Raw genomic sequence first — 13659 nt, 5'->3', positions numbered from 1 at the left:
TAGTGGAAGTGTGTGTTTGTGCAAATGTACCTTTGTGCAAACCCCCAATCAAAAGTTAAAGAAATGGCCTTCACGTTCACAAAAGTTGCACGTTTTGGAAAAATCTGATCTGCTGAGATATCCACAGGTCAGAGCAACAGAAATCCAAACACATTTGAATCTGCTGCAGATTTCTCTGACATCCCAAACAGAACAAAGTTTGGGATACACTGCTTACCCTCCTGGGTTTCTCTTTCAAATCATGCTTCAGATTCCCAGGACAAACCATTCTGGGTCTACCATTTGAACAACAGGAAACAATTCATGGTCTCCAAAGGAGCGGCTATACAAACAAGCAATCTGAACAACAAGGGGTCTCTTTGCTGGAATGTATTTGTGGAAATGGCACCACAAGAGGGTGGGGAAGTTCTTTTTCTACATGTGCCAGCCTTAGTCTGGCCTTTAAGTCAGGGAGCTTTGAACAGAGAAAGTCTGATGCACAAATATGGTAACCAAAAATATGTGCTATTGCATTCAGCTATCTCAAGTCATGCCAGCAAGGAAATAAAAGCTCTAAATGCCCTCACATATCTGGAACTTTTGAAAATTACCATAGACTCCAGGAAGTCTAGAAGAACATCTTACTGTTGAATAATTAAAAACTGGCTGAGGCTGCTCTGATACCTCTGGAATCAAGTGATATTATGGTATCAGCGGTAAAGCCACCTAGGCCTTGAAGCTCAGGTGTTAATCATGCCATTTAAAATGTTTTTTGACTTTGCTGTTGTTTGATTAACATTGCTGATCTTGGCTTTAAAGTCTTGGAGTGTTTGGCCACTGGCCAATGAAGCTGTGTGCATGTGTGCGCACAACTGCTTGTGAAATTGGCGGTCTATTTGAAGGCACTCCTGCAGCCACTGAGATTGCTGAGGAGATTGGCCAAATGTCCAAGGCTCACTTGCTTCCGCGTGCACACGAATTTCCCGGATGCACATATGGCTTTGTGGACTTTCTCTTTTTTAAGGTTGCTACATAATCATTTATGGGATTAGGATGCTCTTACCATGTAGCAGGTACCCCTGGGATTTCACCAGAAGAACCACAGTGATCCAAGTTTCCTTTTTGCATTTTCCCCCTGTTATGTTTGGGATTGCAGCCTTGGGAAACATCCTTATAAATGTCTCTTTGCCCGAGTTTAATTGCATCTAATGAAAAAAGCTTCACAACCTTAAATGATTTACGACATTGCCTCGCTGTTCTGATGCGTCAGAAAATTGCTCTTGAGAAACTTACTGGCTCTTATTATGTTCTTGGTGGGCTTGGAGAAGGAGAAGTAACCAACCCTTCACCTCGATCCATTCCGTTTGTTTGCCTAGTTGAAACTGGGTAGCAATGTGTGCTGATTCAAAGACAGCTAGAAGAATTGGTGTGGGTGGAAGAAGATGGCTTCCAATATAAACTATCAAAGAAGTAGTTGTTGACTCTAGAAAGCAGCTTAAAAACAAACCAGTTTTAATGAGCAACTAGTAAGAACATTAGGTTCAAGGCCCAAATGTTGATTTTGGAAAGTGGAGAAATGAATCCTTTCTTATTAAAAGGTAAATGCTAAACTTCCACTTGTAATTTGTACTGTATACGTAAAACTAATAAAACATCCTTCTCTTGTTCTTTCTTAGTTGGCTCATCAAAATGACACAGACAAATACGTAAAATCAAAAATTGTTTTTCTATGGAGAATTGTTGCAAATCCCCAGTGGTAGTGCGTTGTATCCAGGGGTGCCAGCAGAAGGACAGCGCTGGTAGAATAGATTTGCCTCCCACTGCAGCCCTTCATGCATCTCCAGATGTGCTCTGGAGGAGAGCGGATCTCCAGATCAGATGGGAGTGTTGCAGGGGGACGAATAGGAAGGGGAGACTCCCTTGGATGAGTGCTAGTCTGCTTGCATGACACTGAGTGGACCTCTGTCGCCCCATGCAGCTACAGTTAGTCATGGCAAAGCCTCATTGAAAGCCTTGGGACTGGAATTAGTCATAGCTAAATTTAGCTGCATCAGGATCTGAGTCAAGAGAGGCAGAGAAAGATGGTGCATTCCAACAAACAATGTATGAAATTGATATCAGAGGATAGCCTAAGTCAAGTATGTTATCCGTGGGAATTCTGGCAGGAATTGTAATTCTGAAGTGCAACTTTTCCCAGACGCCTGACTTTTCTGTGTTGCCCTTAAATTGCACAGAGAAAGTAAAAGTCTGCATTTTTTCCTGGCTCAAAGCAGGCTGGGATTTCCTCATTCCTCAAGCTAGGTAGTGCAAGAAACTGGCATTACATCACTCCTGCTTGGGCGAAAGGACCTGCTCTCTGTCAGCTCTACCTGTACTTCATAACAAGGCCCTGAAATACAGGCATGTACAATTGCAGCTTGCATGTAGGTATAATCAGCTCAAGCTCCAATCAAGCTTTAGACAGCCACACTTAAGAGTCAAGCCACTCTGCATTCATATTTATGTTTCAAGGAAAAAGCAAAGCCAATGATGATATTACATGAGCAGCACTGAAGATAGTGTTGATGCTCACCTCTCCCTCTCGGCCCAAATTCTCCCATCTGCAACACGGGATACACTATTGCACTTAATTACTGAATAAGTTACAACTAGATAATGTATGTTAATAGTGTTTACCTCTCAAAAAGAGCTATCAAAATGTTGTGGTTATTTTATTCCAAAAGATGACTGCAACTGAGCCTAACCCTGGTTTCTCAGATATAGCCATAGTAGCTGCATGAAGCTGTCCAGGACTTTTTAGAAGCTGCTCTTTATCCTTAAAAACAAAGAAACTTGTGACAATTTAAAGACTAACGAATTTATGCTCACATCTGTTTCCATGGCCTACAGTCTCCCATGTCAGATACATGAAGAGCTTTCCTGAGTTTCAACACCAAGTGTGGTTGGTTTGGTGGTTGTAAGTAAGAAATGAGAAATGCAGAAACGACAGAAAGTGAAAATTATTCCAGGATTTTGTTTTGAAATTGTGTTATAAACAACGGCTACTCACAAAACAGCTGCTGGGTAATAACAGGTATCTATGCATTGGTGAGTGGACAAACACTTTCATGAGATTAGTGTTGTTATCAAAAGTAATATTTTAAAAACTCTTTGTCCCTATGCAAGCCACAAGGGATAGAGCTGAACCTCTGGATGAATTTAAGTTCAGCTGTTTTGCATTCAAACCTGTCTTCAGCATTCATTTGTTCAAGAATGACTGGTTTGAGATTAGTGACAGAATGGCTTGGAAGTTAATGTGTTCTCCCCCCTGCCCCATTTGTACTTTTTGAATTCCCATTTCTGAGGTCAGTTTCCTGTCTGTTTATTTGGTTGCATGGTCTGCTTGTCCTATGTAGTGCAGTAATTCATTGATGGCAAATATTGGTATTTGGGCCTGCTTTATTAATAAATATTAACACATTCCCCTTAGAAGATAAGAAATACAAATATATTGTAGGCTTAAATTGAACATTAAGGGTTAAATCAAACATTATGCTACCAGAAATCCACAGTAGCAGAACCAACATGATTTGATGCAAACGATAAGCATGCACATTCACATATAGCAAGAAAAACAAAGAAAGTAACTGAGGAAGATCAGAATATTTTAAAATGTTCAGAGTGTAGTAGTTAGAGTGTTGGTGCAGGATGCAGGAGTAGTTCTAGTCCTCACTTGGGCACGGAGCAAATTTGACTTTGGGCGAGTCAGTTACTCTCAGTCTAACCTACTTCACAGAGTTGTTCTGAGGATAAAATGGAAAGGAGGAAGAGGAGGAGGAGGAAGAGAATGCAAACTTCATTGGATTCCTTGTAGGAAAAGACTGGATAGAAATATTATAAATAAATAATAAAATAACAATTTAGTTGTTTAATTTAGAGAAATGATGCATATGTATAGTCATTTTCATGCACTTTATATACTCCTGTTCTCTATCTGTATGTGTTTCTGTAACTTTTCTATAATAGATTAATTTATTTTAAAAGGCTACTGTCCAAATACATCCATAACAATCTGACAGGAGTTCTTATTGAGGAGTCTTGGTCACCTATTTGAGATTAAGAGATTTGTAAGTAGTTCAAGATCTTCTTCCAGTACAAAGGCATTCAAATGTCTTCCCAAATGGACAGTATCTATGAGCAATTCCAATAATATGTGTAGTATCTATTACGACAGCATATTTCCAAAATTTATGTTTTTAGAGATTTGTTGTAGATCAACTGGAGTCAAGTAGCAAACACAACTGAATCTTATAATTTTTTCCTTGAAGTGGATAGAGATCACATGTTTGGCCATATTTATTTTATATAACCAAGAGCACATTTCATTGATTATGCTCTCCCATTTATCCCTTTTCCAGTGGTGCTCAAAATTAAAATGAATAACTTCCATTTTTTAGAGTAATGGATACCATTTACTTATTAAACTGTTTGGTCTCATGCTAGAGATTAGATATTTTGCCTTGGTTAATGCTCTAGGATTTCAGTATTTATGCAGCAGGGCTATAAACATACGTGTCTGATTTAGAAAAATTGAAAGAAGGGAGAACACTTCCCTTCTGTTCAAATATGATTCTTGAAAGCCATTTTTCTAAGTCTTACCACAGATTCCCTATCCTGAAAGAATTTGTATATTCCACGAGATGGCTCCTAAAAACCTGGGATTTATCCACATCACAATTATACTCATTGTTAAAGACTGCATGAGATCTCTTGACCTCACTTTTCTCACAGAAGCTGCATTGTTCTCAAATCTGCTATTGTTAAAATTTTCATTCTGAGCAGTTAGAATATTTGTGAATATTCCAGGAAGTCCAGCCAATGGATTGTAGGAGTGACACTGTGGTCAGGCAGTTTGCCTGTATATAAGATTTGTTGACTTACGGCATTGCCGTTATTTATGGGATTGCTGGAGGAGTTTCTGGAAGAGTGAATGTATTGAAAAAGCCATTCCAAACACCCATTTTGCATAGCAGAGATTGAGCTGAAATTTGAATGCCTCATGCTCATTCAATCCAATTGTCCATATGAAAGACCATGAGTTGGATCCAGAGGGTTCCTTCTGTCATTGGAGGGAGTGAGAGGCTGCTGCTGGAGAAAGAGGTGGGGCGGGGACTTTTGTCAATTTCGCTGCCTTCAGCAGCCCGGTGAGGCACCTTCCACACTGTCTGGGAGGTTCCCCAGGCACTTCAGAGCAGCTTTCCAGGGAGCAGGAGGGGGTGCAGTGGAAGGAGGAATTGGCAAAAAGCAGACTCCCCCCACCCACTTCCTCTGAGCAGAAGTGTCCCATGAACAGAGTTCTGCTCACAACAATGGATCCAAGCCAGAATGACTGCAATATGTGGTGATGATAAGACCCCCAATTTAACTTACAAGTTAACAGCAACCTAAGTCACTGTTTTGTTGATACTTGCTGTAAGAAATGACAGCTCCTAAAAATATTTTCAGAATATTTTTCCTTAGGGGAAGTATAACAGAACAGACGATAACTGAGGAAAGGAAAACAGCTAGTTTTCAAGAGTGCAGAAAGTCATGTTTTCCATGGTGATTCGGAACAGTGTGGAAGGGTATATGTTAAGTTAGTGCACAGCAAATCAAGTTCTTGGGATACCCTCCAGGCAAGTAACCTAAAAATAGAACTGTTGGTACCATTGTTGCTTTTTGTAATGAGCCCAGTGTTGTTTCATAGAGAAACAGAGAGAGAGAGAGATGAAAGCATCATCAATGGGTGTGCATTATGCTTGCCTGTACGTGCTAATATCCTTCCTTAGAAATGTCTCAGCATTCTTAATACATCGGAGCAGCCTTTCCAAACCTGGTGTTTGCCAGATGTTTTGGATGGGTCGGGAATGCTGAAGTTGTAGTCTGACACATGTGAGGGGCACCAGGCTGGGGAAGCTGCTTCAGAGAAGACACGGATTGTTTGGGTGCAATGTCAAACTATGGTTTGGTACTATGTGAAAGAGCAGTCAACTAGCCACAGGCTTATATATGTTCTCCTCAACTTCCCTTTGCCTCTCCACCCTCCTCTGTTTTCACCTTTTAAATCCACTTCCACTCTCCAATCTGGAAAAAAAGGTCATGTGTCATTTCTTCTGAACCACCAAATCATGGGCTACACTTGCCTTGAAACCTGGGATTGGAAATCAGAGTTGACTCACGGCATGCTATGTTGGATTGCAGGGGCCTTTCCTGAAACCAGAGCTGCTTCCAGATGGGGCATTTACTCTGAAACGCCTCTGGTTTGTTCATTTGGTGTTTATGGGACCACTGACACTCTTCTGATATGAAGGTGTTCTCCCCTGCACCACCCAGATAAATAACATGGGAATGCCAGAGCTGCTTTCTGAAGAGAGGGTAGTAGATGCAGATGGGTATGTTTGGAAACTATCAGGAAGGTCACAAAAGCACTTGGGGATCTCAGGATTGCTGCTTAATGAGTTGCAGGAGGTTACCTTGTTTGCACTAGGATACAGGAGAAGAAATTAACTTTGCACAGGAGGCAGTTCTTTGTGGCCCTGGGTCCGCTTGCCTAATTTCATTCAGCCCTTTGCCTGATCTCCAAAACCCTCCGCAGGTGATGCATTCAGACATCCGGCAGGGCTGCCCAGAGGAGAGCATGAGGAAAAAAATTCCCTGCCTATTACCTCTGTGGGAATGCAGCCCTTGAGAGAGAAAAAAGGATGCCTGCCCTGGCTTTAGAACATCCAGGAGTTCTGTAGTCCTGAGTATTTAAGGTTTCAAATGCTCTGTCAGTTTGGGAGCCATAAACAAACAAGGTGGAAGCTGAAAGACAAACTTTCTGGTCCCACATCAGGGATTTCCAACAATACAGACAGGATATCAAGGCTGGAGTGACATTTCTCTCTCGCTTTTCACTTGCCTTTCAAAAACACAGTGAATGGGTAAGTGGACCAGAGATCCTCGCAACAGCATTCAGCAACGTTCTGCGCTGGCCACCTGCTGTTGTGGGTGGCTTGTCTCTCTCTTCCTTGAACCTCTGCAAGCGTCTCCATGCCATCCAGTGGCTACCGGCTTCCGTCACAGTCAAACTGGACACTTTGGTAGATCGAGGTACAGCCGTGCAACCGTGTTTGATGCTAATAGAAGGGCACAATATTTCCCTAATGCTTTTAAATAATAGAAGATCACGAGCAATGAAATATGCCCTAACTCCCTTCCACTGGGATTGGGATGAAACCATGACCATCCACAAGAATTTTTCTTGGTTGTGTATGTGCGACAAAGCCATGCAGTAGTTTGGGTTGTGATGCATGTGTGTAGTGCACACCGCTGCAGCACATCCGTGCACTTTCCTTGTGTGCGCACACGATTGGTTAGCATCACATTCCATGATATTTAGAAGCTTACACAGAGTGGTAGAAGATCCTGGGAACCAAACTGCATGAATGGAGGAGAAAGATATCCTGCAGTATCACAAATGGCCAAACTTTTACTTTTAGGTAAAAAATGACAATCTAGAAACAAGAGGAAAGAAAAAAACCCAAGTGAACATGCGTAGTACAGCTGTCTTAACTATTTATTTGGTGAGAAATGATAGAGGAGTTTAAAATAATGCATGGTGTGGAGAAAGTGGAGAGGGAGATATTTTCTTTCCTCTCTCATAACGCTAGAACTCGTGGTCATCCCATGAAGCTGATTGGTGGGAGGTTTAGGACAGATAAAAGGAAGGACTTCTTCACACAACACATAGTTAAACGATGGAATTCACAGCCATGGAAAGTGCCGATGGCCACCAATTTGGTTGGCTTTTAAAGGAGATTGGACAAAATTATGGTGAATGGGGTCATCAGTGGCTTCTAGCCTTGTAGACTTTGGGCTTCCTCCCTTACCCAAGATGGACTGCCTGCATACACCAGTTGTTGAGGAGCTTGGGCAGGCAGGGGTCTTGTACCCATCCTGCTTGAGGGATCTGGTGGGCAACTGATTTGCCATCGTGTGTACGAAGTGCTGGACTGGATGCACGTTGGATGGATGGATCAGCAAGGCCTTTCTTATGTTCTTAAGAAAGTTTGTGACATCACTGCCCTTACTGACAGCTTCACCTGTCTTGTCCCAGAATGATTTCCTTCCCCTTGGAAATCTCAGTGGACATTCTCTAGAGCAGTCTTCCACAACCTGATGTCCTCCAGATGTTTTGAAGCACAACTCCTGAGGATGGGCCATGCTGAATAGTGTGGAGAGCAGTTGAGGTCAAAAAAATCTGAAAGGCACCAGGATGAAGAAGGCTGTTTTAGAAAGAAGCAGGAGCTTGTGGGATTGTCTTTAGGAGAAACGCTATGCTTGATTGGGATCAACTACTCACTTTACTTTTCACATTGTTAGCAGCTTATTTTTACATCAGGTAACAATACAGCATTTTGCACGGCTTCAAACAGCAGCAGCCTTTAAAAAAGAATTGCACATCCATCTTGGAACTGTACATTTTGTGTGGTTGCACATTTTGAAAAAGGGCTGATAGCATCAGAGAACAGGTCAGCTATTTCTGGTACTTGTGGGAACTGAACAGTGACAAGGCCTGGGCACCAGTTCTCCCAGGTTAGGTTGATCTGGGCTCAGAAATGCATATACCAGGTGTACCACTCTCTTGCTGCTCAGTAGCATCTGCACAATTTCTTTCCACCCTTGCTGCTCTGATGAACACACAACTGCCCAAACTAAGTGAAATTCCTGAATTTCTCTCTATTTTTATTTTTTTTAAACGAGGCTGTAATTACTTCTGAAAAGAGAAGAGCTAGAAAGCTTAACATACTCAGATGGAGATGTTAACTATCGTTAGGACTTCATTCATTGGCTAAAAAGATGAAAAGGTGGGAGCAGGCTAGAAGAGAGGCAAAAGAGTGGCTGCACACTTCCTCTCCTATTCTGGTGTATACAAGGGCTGGATTCCTGCTTATGTTTAATGAAAGCTGGAAATCCAGGGATTATGGTTTATTAGGGAGAGGGGTGAATGTCTCCTGCCCCTTCCTGCAGACACCCATATATACATAAATATAATTGATTCTAATGGATGAAGATTGTAAGCAGCACTACATTTCAAAAAGCACGTGTTATATTTGCAAATCCTTTTCTTTGAGTGTTTTAAATCCCAGAGGGAATGATGCTTTATCCCTAGAGATTCTCTGAGCAGCCATAAGATAATTTGGATGCTCAGGTCCAAAGCTGTAGGAAAGATAGCACTCTGAGTTTGCAGCTGGGAATTGGGGTTCTGGACTCCTCCCCCCCCCCACAAAACTTGAAGGCAACCTCACTGAGTGGTTAGAGGGGGCATTGTGTGGGGCAGGGAGGAGAGAAGACTGGAATAGCCCAGATATGAGATGTCCTGAAGCTGCTGCACCTCATTCCCCCCTCTGGAGCTTTCATCACTTTGTTACGTGCCATGAAGTCATTTTCAGCCTGATGGCAACCCTATGAATGACAGCTGTCTAATGACAGCCTTGCTCAGCGCCTGCAAATTCGGGCCGTGGCATCCTTTATGGAGCCAGTCCATCTCACACTTCCTTTTCTTCTTCTGCCTTAAACAGCCAAAAGCACCTGTGTGGCAAACATGCAGAGCTGAGGAAGTGGTGGCGCTTCCTGGCTGGGAGGTCTGCATGCATCTCAACAGGATTGTGCCCTTACCTTTGCATCCATACCAGCTCTTCCGGCTCGTTGCCTTCAGCTGTGTTGGACTACAGCTCTCATCACCCTGAGTCTGCATGGCCACACAGTACACTGCAGCACAATTTTCCTCAGCCATGTCATGCCAATGAATGGGAGGTGGTGGGGAGGGGAGAAAGAGAGAGAGACTCCCAGACAGATCAACAAGTCCAGTCCCATCAGTTCTTTCAGGGGCTTAGAGAAAATGTAGGCAAGGTTAAAAAGAGTGCCTTTGTCAGCATTTAAAGTAGTCAACACCACAGTAGTTTTATTGTGTATGGCTGTAGGTGTGTGTGGGGGGAGGGGTTGCTCATGCAATCTGAAGACAAAACATCTCGCTATGGTTACAATTTGAATGGCAGGGTTTTACCTGTGGCAGACAAGTCCTCCTTTTCAAATTCTGCCGGGGCCGCAGAGACAGCGATCATAACGTACTAGGGCTGGATTAGGGTCAACATGCAGCTCTGCCAACAGTGAACTCCACAGTTTGGTTAGGTCTTGTGGAAACCCGTTTGACCTTTGTGCTCGGTCATGAAGCTCACTTGCTTTGCCATTCGGAGCACACTTACTTGGGAGTGTATCCCTTTGAACACAGGGGCCCTTCCGAGCACCGGGATGTGCTGCTTGTGTCGGTGTCTCTCAAATTAGCCTGTGCCACAGAGTCTGCTAAAGCATCTTGTCCATTTCAAAAAATGCTGTAGGCAAGCTCAGCAACAGCAGTGGTTGTATAGGGTGCCTCGGCGGAAGTTTGCCCTTTGCTAACTGTGAGGGGAACTAGCAATCTGTGTTCTGTCCTTTGCATCTAAGCTCTGGCGTACGATCAAGGTTCAGGGAGAAGGGAAGAGAGCCGCTGCGGCATGTTGGTTTGAGTGTTGGGCTGAGGACTTGTGGGCGATCCAGGCTGTAGTCCCCACTCAGCCATGGAGCTCCCTGGGTGACTTTGGGCCAGTCACTCACTCTTTGCCCAACCTACCTCACAGGGCTGTTATTGTGAGGACAAAATGGAGCTCTGAACACTGCCTTGGGTTTCCCACAAAAGGAAGAAAGGCAGGATACAAGTGCAATGTTGTAATGAATAATTTTTTCATAACCTCAGAGAGGGAGGGGCTGATTAAAAGGGATGGAATTACTAAAATGAGATGCTGGTTTTTAGGAAAAATCATAGTGAACTTTGGGAACACACTGAAGTTGGCAATAAAGAGGTGCCTCCTCTTTGCTCCCAAGAATAGTTGGTCTACTTCGAGTTGGATCCAGATGTATGTGGGATCAACTGCACTGGCAGAATTTCTCTGCCCTTAGCTTCACTTGGCAGCCCTGCCAGCTCACAGAAAATGCTGCACTGAGAGTCAGTAGGCCAGCCAGCTGAAGGGGGTGAGCTCTGTTGGGAGGGCAGGACCCCCAAAACCTGGTGGAGAGACTTTCTGCAAAAGGCCCTTTCTCACAAAGGACTGATCCTGCATCCAAGCCCTTGACCAGCACTGGCTCACCAGGGTCTTCACAAAACTGTCTCCCAGCCCTGTTTAGCTGAGCCCTTCTGTGCAGAAATCCCGAGATGGAAAAGACTTACTCTGCTGCAGTACAGCCCCTCCCCATAAAGGGGAGATTAAGTGCTGTATGCTTTAATATGAGCAAAAACTGGCCACAGCCACTGGTGCCCAGCCCTGCTCAGACCCAAAGCTGGTTCCAGCTGGCATTACGATACATCGCAGAGAACAGCAAGCTCAACACATGCCAGGAGCCCTTTCAGCTGTTGATCCATTGCAGCAGCTTGCTCAGCTTTTTCCAATGGAGCCGTTGATTCCCTCTGCGGTCACTGTCTATCCATGGGCTGAACTGGAACTCGGGCACTGAGTGGAAAAGTATAGAAGTGTGGCATGCAAAAACACTGCGTAAGGTATTTGAATTTCAGCATAGTTTGTGCCTCCCTAAATGGAGATTTTACAAAGGGTGTCCATCTGTGTTGTTGCCATTGTCTCTTCTTTTGGATTTGCGGGGCATGGAAAGGCTGTAGCGAAGCTTAAACAAGGCTTCACTTACACGATCAAACAGCAGTGAAAATCACTGATCCTGCAGATGATCCAAGTTGTGCTCATTGCAATAGCAGCACCAAGGCATTGCTGCTCCAGTCCAAAGTCCCGGGCACATCGCTGCGTTCCTTCCCGTGCAGATTTCCCAGATTATTTCAATAGAGGGCAAGTTGGCCATGTCAGGGGATGCTCATTCAGAGTGGATTACTCTGTGAGATGCACAGCGTTGTCTTGCTATGCTGCTGTGTGTCCCTCTCTTTTCCCTTGTACAAGGGGAAACAGCTGAACCCGGGCAACTGCTCAGCCCTTTCAGAAGGTGCGTGGTCGGGATGCTCCCAAGTATTTCCAGGGTTGGCCACGGCTCTCCTGGGGCTGAGGGATTCCATCTCACACCCACCTGGAAAGCAACAGTGAAGAGGACTCTGGTCTGTGAAACCCTACGGTGTAATATATTTGTTTGGGTTGGGCCCGGTTTCAGTGGGATCGACTGTGCTGCCTTCCCACAGCAGCTCCACAGGGCTCCTGAAAATGCTACACAGAGAGTCAGGAGACCCTGCTGAGTGGGGAGAGCTGGGGTGTGTGTGTGGAGATGCCCAGAGGGCCTTCCCTTGAGCAGGGGCCTTTTCTCAAAAGGCAGATCCTGGAGTCAACCTTCATCTTTAAGGTGCAAGGAGGCTCATGTTGTTTCTGTATCTTCCATAGACCTGTAAAAGATCCCTTGATTAGGCTAATTGGCCTATCTGTGGGCAGTCAGCTCCAAGAGGTGGATCAAATTTCCAGATAAGTAGTTTTGAGGACATTTCAATGGAGCAGCAAATAAGACAACATTACAGTGGTTTCTTTGAAATGTTGCTAGCTCAGCAAACTGCTTTTCCAACACAAGTGTTTGTAGCTGGATCATTTATGGCATAACTGTTAAAAAGAATTACCAGCCTCAGAATACAGGACTCCACAAACATCAGTGTGTGTGTTGTGTCTGTAGCGGTTCTTTCATAATTGAATTCAATTACAGAGATAATTTGGGAACAGAGATGAGCACAATTACATTGCATCACACATTCTTAAATGGTTTTAAGCACACCATCTGCTCCACCCACTTCTGCTTTTAATGTGACATCCTCTTTTCTGTCCATCTAGATCCTTGAAGAGAACATGAAGCTGGAATGCAAGTGCCACGGTGTGTCTGGATCATGCACAACCAAAACCTGCTGGACAACTCTTCCCAAATTCAGGGAGCTGGGCTATATCCTTAAGGACAAATACAATGAAGCTGTTCAGGTGGAACCAGTGAGGGCAAGTCGTAATAAGCGCCCAACCTTTCTGAAGATAAAGAAGCCGCTCTCCTACCGTAAGCCCATGGATACAGATTTGGTGTACATAGAGAAATCGCCCAACTACTGTGAAGAGGACCCCGTCACAGGCAGTGTGGGGACACAGGGCCGAATGTGCAACAAAACAGCCCAGCAGACCAACGGCTGCGATCTGATGTGTTGTGGACGAGGTTATAATACTCACCAGTATTCAAGAGTGTGGCAGTGCAACTGTAAATTTCATTGGTGCTGTTATGTTAAATGTAATACATGCAGTGAACGAACAGAAGTGTACACCTGTAAATGAAAGGGTAGCTTGGGAGGGAGGACCGATGGCCCTTGAATAAACACTTTTTTTGCACATAAGCTCAGTGTACCTACACAAGACTGTAGCAAAGACCAGCCCCCTTTCCAAAAGCAAAGCCAGCAGATGGAGTCCATCTTTCCCTCTTAATATGTCAGCAAGTGTGTGGATTTGCCTATCAGAGACTCAGAGGAAGAGTCCAAAAAACTACAGCAGAATTTTTAAAAAGGAAAGAAAAAATACGTCACCAGTACAGGAAACAAATAAACGGGGAGAAAGTTGTTAATGATTTGGGCTCTCAAAACGTAATTTATTAACTGCCTTAAGGGATTATATATCTATC

General features: G+C 43.9%; 1 protein-coding gene across 1 annotated transcript in view; it reads left to right on the top strand.

Annotated features, from left to right (window-relative positions):
- Positions 1–13345, top strand: part of WNT7A (Wnt family member 7A) — a 62659-nt gene extending 49314 nt beyond the window's left edge. The window contains exon 4 of the mRNA XM_044451313.1: positions 12840–13345. Coding sequence (XP_044307248.1) covers positions 12840–13319 — 480 coding nt within the window. The 3' untranslated portion in view covers positions 13320–13345. The remainder of the gene's footprint in view (positions 1–12839) is intronic.
- The last annotated feature ends 314 nt before the right edge of the window (positions 13346–13659 follow it).

Source organism: Varanus komodoensis, unplaced genomic scaffold, assembly GCF_004798865.1.
Source record: "Varanus komodoensis strain SLA01 unplaced genomic scaffold, ASM479886v1 scaffold6_2, whole genome shotgun sequence".
Lineage (NCBI taxonomy): Eukaryota > Metazoa > Chordata > Lepidosauria > Squamata > Varanidae > Varanus > Varanus komodoensis.
Note: the sequence above shows the minus strand (reverse complement) of the source record. Positions and strands in the feature narration are given on the sequence as shown.